Source organism: Rhincodon typus, chromosome 7 (genome assembly GCF_021869965.1).
Source record: "Rhincodon typus isolate 14 chromosome 7, sRhiTyp1.1, whole genome shotgun sequence".
Classification (NCBI taxonomy): domain Eukaryota; kingdom Metazoa; phylum Chordata; class Chondrichthyes; order Orectolobiformes; family Rhincodontidae; genus Rhincodon; species Rhincodon typus.
In genome coordinates this window covers 53,861,356-53,882,105 of record NC_063338.1, presented here as the reverse complement: position 1 = coordinate 53,882,105, position 20,750 = coordinate 53,861,356, and the positions used below count along the sequence as shown (strand labels likewise).

General features: G+C 39.2%; 1 protein-coding gene and 1 long non-coding RNA gene across 2 annotated transcripts; one reads left to right on the top strand and one right to left on the bottom strand.

Annotated features, from left to right (window-relative positions):
• Positions 1–570: 570 nt before the first annotated feature.
• On the top strand, positions 571–9,286 carry LOC125483565. The gene is made up of 3 exons (XR_007262513.1): positions 571–938; positions 1,107–1,340; positions 8,493–9,286. It is a non-coding gene; the product is annotated as an uncharacterized LOC125483565 (long non-coding RNA).
• A 657-nt stretch (positions 9,287–9,943) lies between these two features.
• On the bottom strand, positions 9,944–19,677 carry LOC125483507 (death-associated protein-like 1-A). Its single transcript, XM_048599084.1, has 4 exons — positions 19,445–19,677; positions 17,713–17,785; positions 13,182–13,236; positions 9,944–10,532 (listed from the first exon to the last, which is right to left on the bottom strand). The coding sequence occupies exons 1-4, from the start codon at positions 19,446–19,448 to the stop codon at positions 10,422–10,424; spliced, it is 243 nt and encodes an 80-aa protein (XP_048455041.1). The 5' UTR covers positions 19,449–19,677; the 3' UTR covers positions 9,944–10,421.
• Positions 19,678–20,750: the final 1,073 nt, after the last annotated feature.

Genomic DNA, 20,750 nt, shown 5'->3' with positions numbered 1-20,750 from the left:
TCAACTTTTCCAGAACTTTCCTACGGTTCAATCAGTGCCGCCGCCGCCGCCGTGACGGGATCTCGGCTCATAGGGTCAGACGGCAGTTTCAACTCACCGACATTCAAGATCACTAACCGTCTCCGAAAAATAAAGATTCGAGAAACGGGGGCGGAAAAAAAAAGACTTTCAGCCGAAGAAGCAAGAAGGTCTCATGACACTCACTCCTCGGCTCAACTTTAAAACTTACCAATTGTCGACGAAACTATGCCGAGTCACGGCCGCACTGGGAATGACCAACTGTCCGTTCACCGCCTTTGACTGCACTGCAAATAACCACCGTCCACTTTCGGCCACACTGCGAATGACCACTCCGTCCGCCCGTCTTCCCTCAGTCCCACCGCCCGCCAACCGCCCCGCACGCCCCCCGCCCAATGAGGTCATTGAAAGAAAACTCGAGCGTCAACATGCTACGCCCACCCCCTCCCTATCGCCATTGGCTAATGTACACAACCTGCGCACTTTCTCCAAGTGAATCATTGGTCCATAAAACAAGTCATTCTGCCCCCGCCCAAATCGGGGAATTATTAAAATATTAAACAAAAGTGTGCTGAGATCAGGGATGAATTAACAGGAATGGTAGGAGTAGTGGGAGACAAAGTAACTTTTAACCCCTACACGATTGTGATTTAAATGTAATGAGTAGGCAATATTACAATAATTTAAAACCAAGCCTGAGGTAAAGTAGAAGAAGGAGCTCCACTGAAATTTTAAGTACTATAGAAGCATTATTTTAGGACAGCTGCCTTAAATTCTTGTATGTCCTTTTGAAGCCTGCCACAACCCTCCACAAAAAGGCTAGCGGAAAAGGCAAACACGCTGGAAGGTGCAATCTAATGCGAAGACGTGTGAAGTGATACATTTTTGAAAGAACGGAGGGGCTTAATAAAGGCTCACAGGTATGTCCGGAAGACATTTAGGAGCAGAGGACCAAGAGTATGTGCACTCAAGGCCTCGGGGATGGCAGGGTAGGTTAAGGAAGGAATTAATAAAGGAGTCCTCTGTTTTCTAGAGTACTAAAAAAAAAAGTTATACCGAGACTAAAACTCATGTTCAATTCTATGCAGTTTAAAAGGAGGGATGTGAAAAAAAAGACGTGGTGCAAAGAAAATCTGAAAAAAAAACGTGCGCAATAAAAGGACTTCAGTGATGAAGAAACACGGGAGAAGCTGGGATGCTTACCTCAAGGAAAAGGCTGAAAGGAAATTTGAAAGGAATGCTCAGAAGCTGAGGGCTTCAGATAGAGACGGGGAGGAACTATTTTCATCAGATACAAGAACCAGAGGAGACGGATTTTAAAGGTAAACACAAAAAAGGAAGAGAAGCAGATGAGAGGAGGAAAGATTTTTAATGCAGCTCGTGGTTAGATCTTGAATGCACTGCCCAAGAATTTGTTGGCAGAATATGCAGTTACGGTTTTGAAAAAGGGTAGTAGACCTGTAAATATTCAGAATTAAAAACCAAAACAACTGCGGACGCTGTAAATCAGGAACAAAAACAAAGTTGCTGGAAAAGCTCAGTAGGTCTGGCAGTATCTGTGAAGGGAAACAAAAAAGAGCTAACGTTTCGGGTCCAGTGACCCTTCCTCAGAACTCAGATGTTCAGAATTATCTGCACGGAAAGTGGGAGTTGAGCCAGCAGAATTGCACAGAACTTGAAAATGCACAAGATGCTAGACCGCATTTATTGCCCAGACGGCCATTAAAAGTCAAACATTGTTATAGGTCTGGAGTCACATGTAAGCCAGACCAGGTAAAGATGACAGTTTCCTTCCTTAAAAAGGAAAACTTATAGACAATGTGGCATTTTAGAATTCCTACTCTACAAGTAAATACCAGTCTGACTCCAAACCAGAACAGATTCTAAACAATACCTCACACCTAACATGCATTGTCTGATGTAAAATGTCACCTCTTCTTTACACTGAAAGCCTTTAGTTCCCTCAGGACTGTGACTTGAGAGGACTTCAGGGATTTACATGTACATATCAATTAAAACCTTCTAACTGAAGAAAGATTTAACAGCATCTTAGGTTTGTTTAATACATACTCAGTGGTGCAACCCTTAGATCTGCTGCTTATAAATTCTGCATCTGATACTGTCCTTTCTCACTAACACATGAAGGAGTGAGGCTCCAAAAGCTTGTTCTCAAGTAAACCTTTTGGACTATAACCTGGTGTTGTGGGATTTCTGACCTTCCTTAAATAGTACATTATGAACCAGATGGGCGTTTCTGGAATTTTTTTAAAAAAAAAAAAAGGGGGTCTGGAGTCTAATGTTAATTAAGAAGAGGAACCCAAATTCCACCATCTGCCATGGTGGGATTCAAACCTCCTTACTAATCAATCAAACACAAAATCGGTCTTAAAAATTTACTGACTTCGCCCCGACAGCTCTCTGCAGCAATAGGCTTTACAGATTCACCACTTGACTCAAATTGCTCGTCTCAAAAAAAGGACGGAGGACATAAATCAAACATACTGAAGTTGCTGAAAAAGCTCAGCAGTTCAGGCAGCATTTGTGAAGTTTGCAGGAGGGAAGGGTCACTGGATCCAAAATGTTAACATTTCTCCTCACAGATGCTGCAAGACCTGAGCTTTTTCAGCACCTTCTGTTTTTGTTCTTCCTTATCTGTTCCAAAGGCTTGTCCCTTCACTCAGACTATGGCCTTGGGTCCCAAGTCTCTCCTCCTAGAGAAGATATCTTCTCTGTCAGTTCTATCCTGGCCTCTCAGTATTCTATGTTTCAATCACAGTCTCCCTCATCCTTCAAAATTCCAGAGTACAGATCTAGAGTCCTCAACTGCTCCTCATGACAAACCCTTCATCCCTGGAATCATTATAAATGTCCTCTGGACCCCCTCCAATAGCAAAACATCCTTCCTTAGATACAGTGCTCAAAACCCAATTGTAATCTTCAGTTTTCTGAAGACCTTCTACAGCTTCAGCAGTACATCCCTGCTGTTGTATTCTAACCCTCAAAATAAATGCTAACTTCACCTTCCTAACTGAACCTACACATTAACCTTAAAAGAATCCTGAGGTAAGTCTCCCAAGTCCCTCTGCACTGCAGATTTGCAGAGCCTTTTCCCATTTAGAAATTAATCTATCTCTATTCTTCCCAGCAAAGGTGTTCAACTTCACTTTCCCACATTGTATTCCAAGCTTCCACTTCGAGTGCTCCTCTAACTTGTCCACGTCCTTCTGCAGCCTTCCAACACTCCCTCCACCCATCTCACGTCATCTACAAGGACCACTCTTAGACAGCCTATGACAAGTTTCACCTTACTATTACCAGGCCTCAGGCAAGTGGCAAGGAAGTAGGACCTTTAGTGACCTCAGCCAGTAGAGTATTCACATCACAAATCAGCCATCCAGCCAACTGAGCTAACAAACCCCCTGTGCTGTAAATGTTCTAAGATTGACAAATCTCCAGTTATTTTGGGGACATCCTGGGAAATAAACATCAAATTTTTGCAGTGAACTTGGCTCACTTTTTAATTCATAGATAACAAGGTGTAGAGCTGGATGAACACAGCAGGCCAAGCATTTCAGGAGCAGGGAGGCTGATGTTTCGGGCCTAGACCCTTCTTCAGAAATGGGGGAGGGGTAGGGGGTTCTGAAATAGCCCCATCCCACCCCCTTGACTTGTCCATCCTCCCTGGACTGAGCTATCCCCTCCCTACCTACACACCTTTACTGGCTCCATCTCCGCCTCTTTGACCTGTGTCTCCTCTCCACCTATCCACCTCCCCCTCTCCCTATTTATTTCAGAACCCCTTTCCCCTCCCCCATTTCTGAAGAAGGGTCTAGGCCCGAAACGTCAGCTTTCCTGCTCAGACTGCTGTGGTCATCCAGCTCTACACCTTGTTATCTCAGATTCTCCAGCATCTGCAGTTCCTACTATCTGACTTTTTATTCATCATCTTTGAAGTCTATATAGGAGTAGCTCAATTTGGTAATGCAGTGGTAGTATTGGTATGATCCCAGCTTTTGTTAATACTGAACAAGTCAGATCCCAGAGTGAAACCTAGCTTGACAGAACCTGTGTTTACTTTTGTGTTAAAAACAAAAAGATCATTCAATGGACACACATTCACAGGTCTATGAGTAGTGTACTTTTAAGTAGTTTTTATTAAACAATAAAAATATTACACTGGACAAAAAATTGGAAAGCTCCCAGTACAATCCAGATTCATTATTCTTTTCACTGGGATATTAAGGATATTGCCTGCAATGTAGATTCATCCCTATCTCCACACTAAGGATTTGTGCAGAGGTTGGCACAGCTGCAACGAGTTTCCTTCCAGCAAAATCTTACAAGTTTCTCATAATCTTAGAGTAATCCAAAGCAAACCAAAGTCACTAATTTCAGTGCAAACATGGAGTTCTCTACACTCCATTTTCAGCAGAAAATCTTTAGAACATTTCATTCTCCCATTTCCACCCTGACACCCATATCGACCATTTCTGGATTTCTCTCCCTGGACAGTGTTGTCGAGGATGTAGAAAAAAGGTATATAGAATACATTTTTTCTTTTATTGTAAAAAAAAAAATCTGTAAGATTTCAGTTCTACAAAAAGGTAAAATATTTTAAAGTCAAAGTAATTTGGAAGTGAACTAAATGAATCGTTTCCAAACTTGCGACTTTTTAAAAAATATCTAGCAGTGTGCGTACAAAGTTAACTGAAGTGTTTAGAAAAAGTTTAAATCCTGTAATTTTTTTCAAGAAGTTCAGAATTTTGTCATCTCAGGAGAATGGCTCCACTTTAGCCAAAAAGGGTTTTAGCCCATGAAGTCTCCAAGTTGTCAGAACTGAAGACATTAGGGTCAGACTTTGAAATAAATCACTAGGCCAAACAGGAATGGAGTCAGATAAGAAAGAAATTAAGTTTGATATTTCACTGGGACTAACTATCTATAAAAAAAAAAGGATATTGCTATGAAATAAGTTAATCTTTGCTTTGCTATTTATGATCTTTCTAAACTATCATGTAGTTCCTTTTAAATAAAAAAGTTGATAAGTTCATTGGCAAACTTGAAGAGGTTCAGCGATTAAGCATAGTGACCAACTGCACAAATTAAACTCGTGCTATCAAGCCAGATTGGACTCTGGCTGACTTGCCCAGTATCACCATCAGTTGGGATTACAACACGAGGCAGTTCTTCCCAAATTTAACGTACTAAAAACTTAAAGAGCTGTAAAGCCTCATGAAAAGGTGTATGCAAAAACAGACTTCCAGACCTGTCACAAAGCCCATAAAAAACAAACTAAAACCATAATCTCCCCTTAAAAATAGAATCAAGTTATACATCATTCCTAACTGTTCTGGCTTTTGTCACGTTGATCAGGTAAGATTTCATTACATTAAGTTTGACCTAATTTTCAAAACACATTATGTACATAATAACAAGAGCAGACCATTGAACACTGCAAACCTGTCCCTTCGTTCAATGAGACCAAAGCTGATTTGCAACAATTTTATACTTGCTTGTCCCATATTCCACAATACCCAAGTTTTAAAAAAATCAATCTAATTGACATACGCAGATGACAAACTTATCACCCAGTCTATGAAGTATTTCCCCAATTTTAGTCCCAAAAGGGTCTGGTTCTAATCTTTTTGAACCAAATGACTGCTCTAGAGAGTCACTGGAAGTCATTTCTATTTACCTTAGTACTAACATCTTAAGTTTGAACAAACTTAATTATCCTTGTATCTTAAAAAAGAAACAATTTGTTTAATCACACCTTGTATTTTTACTGTTGGTGTCTAAGCTATCATATCTAAGCCTATATTGTATTCCAAAGCTAATATACCTCAAGGTATGGCACCCAGAACTGCACAGGAAATATTCCAGGTATGATGTAATCAAGCCTTTCTGTAGGCTTGCAACCTCATACAAGGCCAGAATTCCATTAACTTTTTAAATCTTATGACATTTAGTGATCCGTGTGCACAAACCATCACCAAACTAAAAACAGCAAAAGACTTTTAAAATACCATTTAGAATAGACCTAACCAAGCAGTATGTGGGCAACCTAATCTAACTATAGAAATTCTAAAGCCTTGTCCATTCACTATCAGCCTTTTTCAAATTTTTAGCTGCAGTCTGTTGTTTACAATTGAAAACAATTAAAGCATCAGCATTGTTGTATGCGGCTTTCTTATAAATCATCCAAGTCAGAGAGATCCTAGGTAAAATCCTGTCAAATCCTTCATGCCCATTGTCCCTCAAACTGTTCTAGTCAGAGAATTTCCTAACTAGGTGAATCATTTGCCAACAATTTCACGACCCTCAAACTTCATCTAAAGTTACTAATAAAATGCTGCTTTCATAAAGCCTTACATTTAAATAGTATCCATATATTGTCCAATCTGCTTTAGTCAACCACTTGAAAAGATGATAATTCAATCAGGCTGGTCAAGCACAAATTATACTTTGACAAGCCAATGTTAGTTCTCTGGTCATTGGAAAAAAATGTAAGGCAGTCACAACATCCTTAACCAGAGACTAGTCATTTCCTGATGACATTAGGGTAACTGATCCATGGTTTGGACTTGTAAATGATGCAGTGATGTGTACAATTTTCCAAAAATATTCAAACCTACACAAAATGCTGATGATTAGACTATCAGCAATATTCAAACTTCTAGGATTTTAAAAGTATCTGGAGATTGGTACTGAAGAGTATCCATTGTTTTGAGTATTGTTGTGAGAGTGGAAGCTTCAGAACTTAAAGTTGTTCATACACTGAAAGGATCAGCAATAACTTTCTGGAATAATGATTTCCCGAAATGAAGGGAAATGGAGAAGGTTATAGAAAAGGAATTTAAAGCAATATGCTAATTAACTGGGAAGGAGTTAAAGCAACAAAAAAAAAAAAAAAAAAAAAAAAAAAATTCTGCTTGTTGGGCAAGAGGCAACACTTCTGGATAACCTGCTGCCTCATGACAAATGGGCAATTAAGACTGCCTGCAGAATGAATGTCCTGAGGTAAAGGGGTTACTGGCACAGTTATCTATTTCAAACAGTTAACCCCAAATGTAACAAAGAGCTACTTCTGATGAGGTGGCAAGCTGCAGACTGGAGAACTCCAGAAGTGTCATCAACGTTAGGGATGAAAGAACCTAAAAAGGATCACTAATGTCACAGCACAAACTTCAAGAGGGAAAATTGTATAAGAATTCAACTCCATGATCCTTCAGCAGCAGAACTTCTAAGAACACTGCACAAGGATCAAACCCTGGATATCCAGAGACAGACACTGCTCGTTGGAATCAGTTAAATTCCACCATTGAATGTGTAATTGCTAAGGTGGGTTGAGGTTTACCTTGTTTTGAGGGGTCTTATTTAGCTGCTTCATGCAATAGAATTTAAGTAATTGCCTCAGTATTTGATAGAGATTTCCTAATAGATAGCTGAAATAGAGATAGCTTGTGGTAATTTGTGGACAATTACATTAATTTTAGAATTAAAATGTTCTAATAATTTAATGTTGGGAATTGAAGAGACTAGCATTAATGCCCATCCCTAACTGATTTCACAAAGCCAAGACACAAGTGTACTCCCAGTGCTGAGGCCCGCCAGGATTTTAACCCAGTGGAAAAAAAAAGTTAATGGAATGGCAATATGACATCCAACGTCATTTAGCTGCTCTTCCAACGTTAGCAGGAGCTTTGAAAAGTATGGTCAAAGCTTTAAGTCAACATTGCACACTGCAGCCCCCATGTATTGGTGATAAACAAGTAGATGGGCTGGTATCAAGTCGTGTTTTGGCCTTTAGGCTGTCAAATGTGAGGTCTTTACCCTATTTGTAAATATTACTATATTTCATATTTTGATAAGTGAAGGTTATTTTTCAAACCATTATTCATATGCCAGGCTTCATATACCAGCCAGAATCAAGTTGCTCACAGCTGCTGCCAATTATTCCCTGATCTGAGTTAACAAGCCACTGACCTTGCATTTGCTTGGATTTCCCAAACTGCAACATGGAAGTATGAGATCTGATCAGTAAGCAGGTCATCACATGGATCCAACTATAAACACGCATGTCACAGAAACAGACCCTTCAGCCCAACTTGTCCATGCGGACCAAGTTTCTGAAACTAAACTAGTCCGTTTTGCCTGCATTTGGCCCATACTCCCTGAACCTTTCCTATTCGTGTAAATGTCCAAATGTATTTTAAATGTTGTAACTATATGTGCATCTACCACTTCTGTTAGTTCATTTCACACACAAGCCACCCTGTGTGAAAAGTGACCAAGGTCCCTTTTCAATCTCTCCCCTCACCTTAAAAATATGCCCAATTTTGAACTCCCCTACCCTAAGAAAAAGATCTTTGCTATTCATTTTATCTGTGTTCCTCATGATATGTTCAAGCCTCAGTAAATTATGGAATTTAAAATGGAAAATTGCTGAAGCAACATTTATTTTTATCTTTCAGCCAAGCAAGCTACTGCCTATCATCTGAAAAGTCAACTAATCTGAATTCCAATAAATACATTGTAGAAACTGGAAGATTTGGGCCAGTCAGAAGACAACTTGACTGGTGAACTTAAAAAGGGTAAAAACCAAGCAAGTTTAAAAGCGCTCAACAGGTAATTCTTTATGGGCTGTGACCTGCAGGAAGAACTGACTTGAGCTGAGAGCAAAGACTTGAGTTGCATGTACACGACTTATCTTGATGGTACACTGAAAACATTATACAGGTTAAAAACCACAACCAATCTTCAAGACCCAATCACCATCTTGACTAACTGTCCTACAATAGAGGGAATGGATGGGTGTCTATCTTTAAATACTTACTGGAAAATAACAGCTACTGCCATAAAAAGATGGCATGTCCTCCGACTCTCCGGAATTAGACAGGAAATGCTATGCTGTGCACGAGACAGCTGGGGTTGGAAGAACTGGTTACTAGCACATATTGGGAAGGTTTGCATGTGCTGATTGCAGCTAACTGGAAAAACTGACCCTTGTACTACTAAAGTTAATCAGAGCAGGAGTAGGCCTTCAAGTCTGCCTTTCAATGAAACATATCAGCCATGATCTCAACACCAAATTTCCCACATTATCCCTTGATATTTTTACTATCCAGAAATCATTAGTCTCCACATTGAAAATTCTCAATGGTGAAATCTCCTAGGCCAATGGGGTAGAAAATTCCAAACATTAACCATCAAATGAAAGAATTTACAAGATGATCAGAGGATTAGATAGGGTGGACAGTGGGAGCCTTTTTCCTCGGATGGTGATGGCTAGCACGAGGGGACATAGCTTTAAATTGAGGGGTGATAGATATAGGACAGATGTCAGAGGTAGGTTCTTTACTCAGAATAGTAAGGGCGTGGAATGCCCTGCCTGCAAAAATAGTAGACTTGCCCACTTTAAGGGCATTTAAATGGTCATTGGATAAACATATGGATGATAATGGAATAGTTTAGGTTAGATGGGCTTCAGATTGGTTTCACAGGTCGGCGCAACATCGAGGGCCGAAGGGCCTGTACTGCTCTATATGTTCTATGTTCCTTCTCATGTTTGTCCCAAATGGCCTGTTATTCTGCAATTGTGTCCCCTTGTTCTAGACCAGGGCAGGCAACATCCTTCCTGCAGCCACCCTGTAAAACAAATTCTTACAAGGTTCAACTTGATCATTTTAGATTAGCCTAACCTCAATCCTTCCTCTTTTGGATAATCCATTCATCCCAGAAAAGTTAGGTGAACCTTGTTTCACTATCTCTACAGCAAATTTTTAAATAGGTAAGGCAGTAGCACAGCATATACCTGAGGAATGATCTCACCAATGCTTACTTTATTGCAGTAAACAAATTCTGTCACTTCATAAATGCTTTTGCAGGTGGAAACATGAAAGTGGAAAAATGGAAGCTAGCACCATTGTGAATGCAAGAAAAGTTTATTACCAATGCAGAGCAGATAGAAGGACTGCAGTGTTTAACCTATGACACTGCACAAGTCGCCATTTTAGTCCCTTCTATTCAAGGGGGATGCAACATTTTGAAATAATCATTAAGTTTCTACTGTTGTGGGACTACTTACACATTTATCTTATGATAAAGAAAGGACAAAAGACCAAGAACAAATTCATTTGTATCTGCTGTCTTACTTATTGAAGATCACGTTGAATAGTCAAATTTAACCCTGGAGACACCAATGACAAATCTGGTACACTAATAGATATATTGAACTAATATTTCATTTGATCAGGAAGGTTTCTAGCAGTTTAAGATATGGGGAAGGAATCACATTGCATTATGTAGCTATGGAAGAGACTAGTATTTGAAATGAAAATGCATCATTGTTTTCTTCAGTTTGCACGGTGTCTGTCAAAGGGTGTAGAATTGATCTCTTGAAATCAGCATTTGCGTGGCTGATGAATAGCGTGAAGTTGTCTTGGGAGTGGAATCTTCTCCAGAGCAGGCCGAGGCTTTTGCTGCATAGCTTCAGGTTGAAATTTACGATTCAGCTGAAAAGTAGTGAAAAGACTAAATCAGCCTGTAAGGAACTGCAGAAAAATGCCTTTGAAGCATTTAAGGGCATGGGATCAAAAGGCATTATTCTCCCCCAGGCATGTGCCCTGAACTGCTGGAATGCTTTGCAAGTTGTGGAAACAAATGAAACCACAGTTAGAGATTTTTAAAAAAAAAAAATTGGCAAACTATGTACAATTTAGTGGTTGTGCTGTGATTGCACCTGGATAGATGCCATTTTCAGGATTAGTGGGAGGAGGACTTCACTTAGACTCTGGGTTAAGAGCTACTTGTGACACCCATTCACAACAGGTGGCTTAGATCCCTTGCAGTTTCTCACTCATTTCTCCCTTTTGTCGAGGAAGTAAATTTCTATCCAAGTATTAACTCTGACTTTAAGAGTTTTGACTCTGTTTTAATGACTCAAATGCATTTTTCTTCTAGTGACATGATCTCTACCTGTGCAAAGTCAGGAGCATTCTGTACTATGTTTAAAACATTTTCTATTACACATTTGAAAGGATGTGGGTTTCACCAACAAGACCAACATTGCCCTCAAAGTGGTAGTGCTCACCTTTCTGAACTGTAGTTTGCATGATGTACATAATCCTTCCTGTTAGGTGGGGTGTTCCAGGATTATACTTTAGTGACAAAGAATGACAATATTTCCAATATGCTGTAGTTCTTGAAGGGACCATGCAAATGGTGCTCACGTGCATACTGATCTTGTTCTCGGAGGTGGTAGAAATTGCTGCAATACATCTTAGACAAAGTGTTGCCATGGCAGGCAGGGTACCAATTAAATGTGACATATTCTGTCGATGGTTGAAATGTATTAGGATTGCACTTACTTGCTGGGGAATTTCTAGCTGATTAAATCTGTTCTTGCTTTGTGTGGTTGGTCCATTTGTGTTTCTGTTGAGTGTTAAAATTCACTGACTATTTGAATATTGTCATTAGATGTAATGCACTGAGCATTATTCATCTGCCAAGGAAGGGGGAAATTTACAAGTTCAAAAAATCTAAGTGAAGGATGAACAAGGATTATACTTAGTGCACGAGATGTAAAGATGTAATTATTAGCATGTTTTCCAAATTAAATTTGGAATATAAATCAGTGCTTAATTATAGCACTAGGTATTTAGATACAGTAAGCTTTAATAGGAAGAGGCCTGCATTTTCCACTTGACTTTTGGGTCAATTACCCAAAAACCAGATATACTATGACAAAAAAAGTAACACTTAAGCACAAATGTTTGAGATTTAAACTAAAAGTTAGCCCTACCTACAAAACTGACCACATCCATGAAATCTGAGCGTTTCTTCTAATTTTACTTTAGCTCTTCAAATGAGCACATCTTAAAAGGTTTGATTAGTTGCAAATTTCTTAGGAAGCAAACTTGTGCTCAAGTTTTGTTAAACTTTTGAAATTAGTGTTAGTGGATTAATATGTTTAAAATTTGCTTCTGCTAAGGCCAAGTTCAGCTGTAATAAATAACTATATCTGAACACTTGAATAGTGAGGAATTTAAACATTTTTGGAAGAGTTTTATTTTTAAGAAACACCTAGTTGTGCTGTGTTGGCTTATAGCTTATGTTTGGCAATATGCACAATAGACACAGCTGAAAATCAGTACAATTCACATCTCACTTGAGCACTGAGCTCATTGTGAGTACAAATTAGCGTTTGCACTATTTCACGTTTGGAATGACATTTCAGCAAGAGTTAGAAAAACGTTACTATAGACTAAAACTTCAGTTTTATTCATGCAAACAATTGTTTGCAAAGTCACCCTCACTCTGGTAGAGCCTTTGAAAAAGTCAAGAGTATCAAGGACCCCAATTGCAAAGTTTACTTTTCTAATTTATTTGTGGGACAACAGCATAATTGGCTGGGTCAGCACTGATTGCCCAGTTGACCTTGAGAAGGTGATGAGCTGCCTTCTTGAATTGCTGTATTCCATTTATACCCACCATGTTGTAAAGGAAGGAATTCCAAGATTTTCACCCAGTAACACTAAAGGAACAGCAATACATTTTCAAGTTAGGATGGCAAGTGCCTCAAGGGGAACTTGCAGGCTGTGGTGTTCCCATATACTATGTTTCTTAACAAGACAAATAACCCAGAGGTTCAAGATAATTTCTACCAGCCAATAGGAGCACCAGAAAGTTTACTGTCCAAACAGTTATATGCACCACAAATCAAACAATACCAAATAAAATCAAGGCTCAAGTGATAAATGGTTACTTCAAAACTATTCAACAGCAGTAATGGGATGAGATGAATAAAACTGAAAAAGAAATCTATGTTTTAGAAGCTATGTAGGGTGTCAATCACAGTTTGTTTTTAAAAACAGGCTGAACAATAGTTGCAAAAATGCTGGAAAGTTCCAGTACCTCAAATCAGTATGCAAGAACTGACATTCGAGTTATTGGGTTTAAGCGACATTCGTGAGAAAGGAGACAAAAAAAAAGTGGTAAATAGAAGTCCGGAGGAGTTAGAATCAAGGTTATCCTGACTTGATCCTCTAAAATTTATTGATAAGCCATGTATATTTGTTTCTTTAAACAGCTAAGTCCATGTTACACAAACAACACTGAATTAAAATGCCAGTAAAGTTGTTCCATGTAATCCATTTACTCACCTTATTAATAGTTTTAGCCAAAATAAAACTCCTTATTGACAAGTTGACAGCAGAACTGGAAACAAAAAAGATATAATTGAAATAACCAAGTGGAGATTGAACTGGTTTGATTCATACATGGATGAGAAACAGAACTCACCATTCTTGCTCACCTTTTTTGACTTTGAACTGCTTCAAACATTTTAAAAGCAAGGTCACATTTTCAATTCCCTCCACAGCCTTGCCTTTACTATCTCCAAGTCAAAAAACGCATGTGCTCTCCAGTGCTGGGCTCTATTTTGATTAGTAGATCCACAACAGCTTTAAAGAATCTGAACAATTTGGGAGATCAGAGTCAAGGCATTCATCTTTTTGCCACTTCCTGGAAGAACTCAAGATGAAAGCCATCAGCTGAGGGCATACCAGCCCTTAAATAAGTAGGCTTTTGTGGTGCAGTGCTGGTGTCCCTATCTGAGCAAGGAGGCTCAGGTTCTAGTCCCACCTGCTCCAGAAGGTGGTAGTAACATCTGAACAGGTTGATTAAAAAATCTCAGCCCTTAAGGAGATGTCTCAGTGCTTTTCCTTATTGATATTCACATTCCTCCTTCCCTCTCTACCTTCAGAGGAAAGTATTCTTGGCTTGTTGAACTGGTTGTTTACCTTGTTCAATATCACTGCAGCTCATTCCTGACATTAGTTTGAAATTGGCATGAAAGATGAAATTCATGTCACAAAAAGTTGCTGACCATGAAATCTGGACTAAAATCTCCAATACATACTGAAGTGTTTAATCCAGTAACTGCATATTCAAAACACACCTTGACATAAAATTCTGAAGCATAATACTATCAAAGAATAAATAGTACAGCACAGCAATAGGTCCTTTGGTCCACAATGTTGAGCCAAACATGATGCCAAGTGAAACTAATCCCTTCTGCCCCCCTTGTTCCTCCATATCCCTCCATTCCTTGTGCATTCATACACTTAAAAATTCATTAATGCTCTGATCATTTCTGCCTCAACCACCACCCCTGGCAGTGCATTCCAGGTCCTACCACTCTAGAAAACTTGCTCCTCATGTCTACTTTGAGCTTCCCCTTCCACCTTAAATGCACGCCCCCTAGTATTAGGCACTTGAACTCTGGCAAAAAGATGGACTGTCAACCCTATCTATGCATATCAATTTTAGAGACTTCTATCAAGTGTCCCCTCAGCCTCCACTGCTCAAGAGCCTCTTCTTAAGAGCTCATACCCTCTAATCCAAGCAGCATCCTGGAGATTGTCTTCCACACCGTCTCCAAAGCCTGCACATCCTTCCTGTAATTTGGTGACCAGAATTGAACACAGTACTCCAAAGTGTGGCCTAAACAAAGTCTTATAAAGCTGCAACATGATATCTTGACTTTTGTACTCAATTCCCCAACTATAAAGACAAGCATGCCATACACATCCTTTACCACCCTATTTACTTGTGTGGCTACTTTCAGGGAGCTTTGGACTTGAACCTCAAGATCCCACTGCACATCAATTCTGTTCAGGATCCTGCCATTAACTGTATACTTTTATTTGATGTCCCAAAGTGCAGCACCTCACTTGCCCAGGTGAAACTCCATGTGCCATTTCTCCACTCATATCTGCAATGATCTATATCCCATTGCATCCTTTGATGACTTTCTACACTACCCACAAATCCAATCTTTGTATCATCTACAAACCCATTGGCCCACCCATCTAATCTTCATCCTACTCATTAATATATATGAAACAGCAGAAGTCCTAGTACAGATCCCTGTTGAATACCACTAGTTACAGACCTCCAGCCAGAAAGACACTCTTCCACCACTATCCCCTGGCTATGGGCAAGCGAATTCTGAAACCACACAGCCAAGTCACCACAGATCCCAAGCATCTTAAATCTTCTGGATGAGCTGAGGGGCCCTGTTGAAAGCCTTACTAAAAAGATCTTCGCCGCCTCCTTGAAAATTCAATCAAGTTAATTAGACATGCTGTCTGTCCCTAATTAGCCCATGCTTTCCCAAATATATGTAAATCATATCCCTAAGAATTCTCTCCAGTAGCTTCCCAACCATTGATGAGACTCACTGATCTATATAGTTTCTTATATTATCCTTGTTTCCCTTCTTGAACAAAAAGGAACAACATTAGCTACTTGCCAGTCCTCTGGGACCTCTCCCATGACTAGAGAGCATACAAAGATCATAGTCAAGGCCCCAGTAATCTCCTCTCTTTCCTCCCTCAAAAACTGGGGATAGATACCATTGGGTCCTAGGTATTTATCCACCTTAATGCTCTTCAAAGAGATCTAACACCACTTCTTTCTGGATTTCAAAATGCCCTAACATATTAGCATGCTCCACACAAATTTCACTATCTTCCATATCCTTCTCCTGGGTGAATACCAATGCAAAGTATTCATTTAGGATCTTATCCACATTCTCTACCCTCAAGCACAAGTTCCCTCCTTTATTTGAGTGGTCCTACCTTCTCCCTAGTTATCCTGTTGTTTTTAATGTATAGAATGCCTTGGGATTCTCTTTAACCCTACTTGCCAAGGTCATTTCATGGCCACTTCTTGCTAATTCCCTGCTCGAATTCTTTGTTTCCATTCTCACAGGCCCTGTCTGATTTTAGCTTCCTAAACCTATATTTTTCCCTTTTGAAAAATTCACAACCTTCCTCATTATCCCTTACCTTGCCATTCTTGTCCTTTCCCCTCACTGGAAAAGGCTGGTCTTAAACTCTTATCAGCTTGTCATTAAAGAATTCCATGTCAAATATGGACTTACCTGGTAACAATTCCTCCCAATTAACACTCCCTAGCTCCTGCCTAATACTGACATAATTTGCCTGCCCCCGGTTCAGTACCTTCCCACAACATCCTGACTTATCCTTGTTCACAGCTATCTTAAAACTTAAGGAGTTGTGATCACTGAACGTTCAGTGGGAGAGCATTTTGGAAACAATCACCTGGCCAGGCTCATTAGCCAATGCAAGGTCCAGTATTGGCCCCTCTTTAGTTGCACTACCAATATACTGTTTCAAGAAATCTGAAATAAAAATGCTGGAAACACTCAGCTGATCAGACACTGGAGAGAAACAGAGGGAATGTTTCATGTTTATGCCCTAAAACTGCAACATTTTTACATAAATGTAAGGGGATAAGGACAGAAAGAAAAAGGCTGTGATAAAAAGGTGGAGACCAGTAGAGATTAGAGTCAGGATGAGTTGCTATCTAACAGCGAGCTGAAGTGAAGCATAAAGGAATAAAAGGAAGAAACAAGTGAACTTCCTTTCTCACCAGAAATATTGGTCTTCAAGACCTGCAATGTTTTCTGCCATTTTAAAAGAAAATAAAAGTTAACTGCAGTCAAGTTGCATAAAAGTCACAACTGAAACAAATTGAAAAGATGAAAGCAAAAAACCCACTAAAGGCCAGATTATAAATCCTGTATTATGGTCACCTTAGGCAGTAAGTCAGGAGAACATTTCACAGGAGTTCAAGTCCTTACTGTTGCCAAATGGAGGAAATTTATAAATATGCATGGTCAGACATCAGCTGTTACTTGATGAATACATGTGCTGCTGCCAAACCTAACTCAAAAATTGCTCAATTTAGGGATCTTGCTTATATAATTTGGAAGGGTATCAACCACAAAACGGTCAAGTCAGTCAAAATCAAAGTTTTGATCAAACACACAGAATTGTGGCATGCATCAAAATTATCCATGAGAAACTTCCCTGCAAGTAATGAAGGATAATTATCCAGTCATTTGCAGTTGCATTAATTTGTCTCAAGACCAAGTATGGGAAAGTGATGAAGTTAAGGCCCAATTTCTCCATGTAATTACTAGTACATTACATTTCTTAATTAGCCCTACATTGTGGAATGACATTCTAATTAGCAGCTAAAGCAATTACTTCGTTTCCTGAAACAAAAAAGATTTCTGCAAAAACCCAGCAACTCACTGAGGAAGGTTACTCAACGCAAAACATTAACTCTGATTTCTCTCCAGTTGCTGCCAGACCTGCTGAGGTTTTCCGGCAATCTATTTTTGTTTGATTTACAGCATTCGCAGTTCTTGGTTTTTACATCAGTGCCTGGCCTGGATGAAATTCTGATGACTTAAGCATTACAAACTCCCAAGTTAGTTCCAATCAAATGAATCAAATACAACTAATCCATCACAAAGCAAGTGAAATGCAGGTTAACAATTTATAGATGTCAACTAGCCACACGTAATTCAGTAATAGTGAAAATATCAGTAATGATATTTTAGAAAAAAACTTTAACTGTTGGATAGCATACACCTTTCAGAAAGATAATGGAAGTACTATCATGAATAGGAAACTTACAGACTTGTCATGAATAGGGAGGACCATCTTCAGAGATGAATGAAGAATGATTGCTTAAAATATGCATCAGGACTCTGTTTCGATCATATCCTAATTATCACTGAATATTTTCATCCTCTAAATATCAATTTGCCTCATCTTTTACCCTAGCTCAAATCAGAAAGGAGCAATTATTTACCTTGAACTCAGAATATATTTCGTGGTTTTTTGATCACTTCCATTTTCCTCTTGATTTTTGAGGAAACTCATACCTTTTAGGAATAGAAAATAAGCAGTAATTCAGTGTGTTACTTGTAATAGTTACAAAATGCGTGAAATAGTCTGGTCTAGTAGCATTTGTGAAAAAAAGTCACTAGTGTCATGACTTCTGACTGTCAACTTCCATAATCTACTGTAACCAATTCAAAGAAGAGGAAAGACACCTCAAGAGAATTGGGGGTCGAAGAAAGTTGAAGGGCCCATCCCATCCCAAAAACAAAAAAATTTTAAAAAATAAATTAGGTAAAAAGGACATGTACGCAATCTGTCCAAGTGCTGAAATTTTGTAATTACTTGCTCAGTACTCAGAGGAATGCAACTTGGAAAGAGCTAATTCTTCAAGCCTTCTTTTCAGCTCCTTAAATGATTGTGTGGGAAACAGTTGCAGACACAGGCAACTCTACTGCTTCAATGATTATTTCAAACTGTTGTCAGCTGTTATTTCTACTGGGGGTGGGTTTATGTCAGTAAGGAATCAAAATTCAAGCTGCACCCAACTTCCAGATAGCCAGAAAATAGTTCCTAGATAGGGTTCCATAGTGTACAATTAAAAGCTGCTTTTGGGGAAAAAAAAAGGTCACGTCGGTTACAGCAACCGTAAACTAACTCAGTACAGAGCCCTAGGGTCAAGTTACCTTTTTGAGGTTTAAAAGTACAGAATCCCTACAGTGTGGAAGCACGCCATTTAGCCCATCAGGTTCACACCGACACTCGGAAAAGCAGCCCACTCAGACCCCAACCCCCTACACTATCCGTGTAACCCTGCATTTCCCCACGAAAAATCTGCCGAGCCGGCATACCCTGGACACAACACGCAATTTAGCACGGCCAACCCACCTCACCTAAACATTTTTGGATTGTGGGAGGTAACCGGAGCACCCGAAGGAAACCAACGTAGACACTGGGAGAATGTACAATCTCTGACGCTATGAGGCAGCAGTGCTAACCACTGAGCCGTGCCGCCGGAACATATACTATGGTACAAATTACCATTAATACTAATCATAATTAACAGGACTCATACGACTGGAAGAGTTTATTTACATTGCAATCCATTTATTGCAATAAACTTTGAACTCACATTATGTTTAATGTATTCAAGGAATCAACCTTGACGATTATGCAGAAAGAGTTCAAGTGGAACTCTAATGGTTAGCTTAGCTCAAATTAACCATAGCTAAAAGAAATCCAGCCCAATCAGTAACTAGCACCCCCAATAGGGCACTTGATGCTCAAGAGCAACCACCATTCAATAGATCAATTACTTGATCAAAATCTCCATAAATTCATGAAATTGTAGCGATCAAGACGGAAACGGAATTGAGAGGAGCAGACTCAAAAGTTAATAAATAAATCGACAGTGGATAATATTTAACGCAGGTCAATACAGAGTATTGCAGGTAAAAAGCGTGGACGACCCAAAGTGTTTAAATAGGTAACTGAGGTCAAGAGATCCAGAGTCTTAAAAAGAACAACTAAATCACTCATCTCATGTACGTAAATTAAGGGGGGGGGAGGGGGAAGAAATCTTTCCTCGAATTACTTTTCAGTCTAAAAGAGGTCATAATCCCGGGAATAGTCACCATTGTACAAGTTGGATATCATTGTTTCAGGCCTTCAGTAATGTCATCAAAACACGTCAAAAGTCTTACCCATTATTAACAATATTTCACCAAAAACAAGCTTCCTCACAGGTAACCTCTAAAGCTAATTCGCAACTTCTTACTCTGAACCTCTCAGAAGTAACTTATTATGAATTTCACAATTCATCAAGACAAAAGTACTAAATTAGAACAGTAAAGAAAGTAGGAATACTACATCCTAACGAAAAGCAAATACAAAGCCTGACAAGGACATAAAGGGAAAACTTCCCCATTAAATTTGTGCTAGTTTGCAAAAAAAAAATCCAATGCTTTTCCTTTTATGTGAAAAACAAAACACATTACAGTACATCATTATACAGAAAACAGGGCTCACCTCTCGAAATGTGACCCAAGTATTTTAAGATTAAAATGAAGGTATCTAACCACTACGCTAATGAATAAAACAACTCTCACCTACTCACTTTACACGAGCCAAACTAATGTACAACTCCAAGAAACTACTTACAACTCATTCTCCTCACCTGTTCACCTCACTAACTAGAAACAGCTGATTCTGCGCCTTAACGAGTTTATTGCTGAAAAATGGATGGAGTTGTTATCAATGATTGGAGTTTCCGAGACTGAACCGTAGATAAAGTTATTTTAAAATGACAGTTACACGTAAATGATCACAGAATAGAAACTCATACTATGCTTGTAATCAACTAGAAATTTGGAAGCAGTGAAGACGTGAAACCCATCTAAGATCGGGCTCGTCCAGTTAGTATGACACCTGTAGACTGTTTCATCCACAAATGATGAAAGATGCTAATGACTAATCAATTATTCTATCACGTTGAAAACACTTAAAATAAAATCGTATGTCCCTGAATGGATTATCATCAATTCGTACCCTCCCTACATTTAAAATCGCCGTTAAACCCATCCTTCTTTCCCTGTTTATTTCTTCATTCCTGAAAGATTATCTCAGTCTCTATATTTAGCAACTTTTCAATGAATTTAATAATACTTGTAAACATAGAACGCTTGCAGAGCTTTGGCTTCTCTGAGGTATGGGCTGATTCTTCTAGTTCTCCTGAGTTGATATTATTTTGAGAGGCCAAACAACCGTTAGTCCAGCATAGATGGAAGTTAACAACAGGGACCATACTAGCAGACTGGAAAATAATTGACCAGAAGTCTCCACTTAATTCCAAGAAGTAACAGGGTTTTGATGAAATTAGGTAAATAGTCACTGAGGACCAGTTATGACTATTAAAGACATAGTTCCTCAGGATAACAAGGTGCAGAGCTGGATGAACACAGCAGGCCCAGCAGCATCAGAGGAGCAGGAAAGCTGACGTTTTGGGCCTAG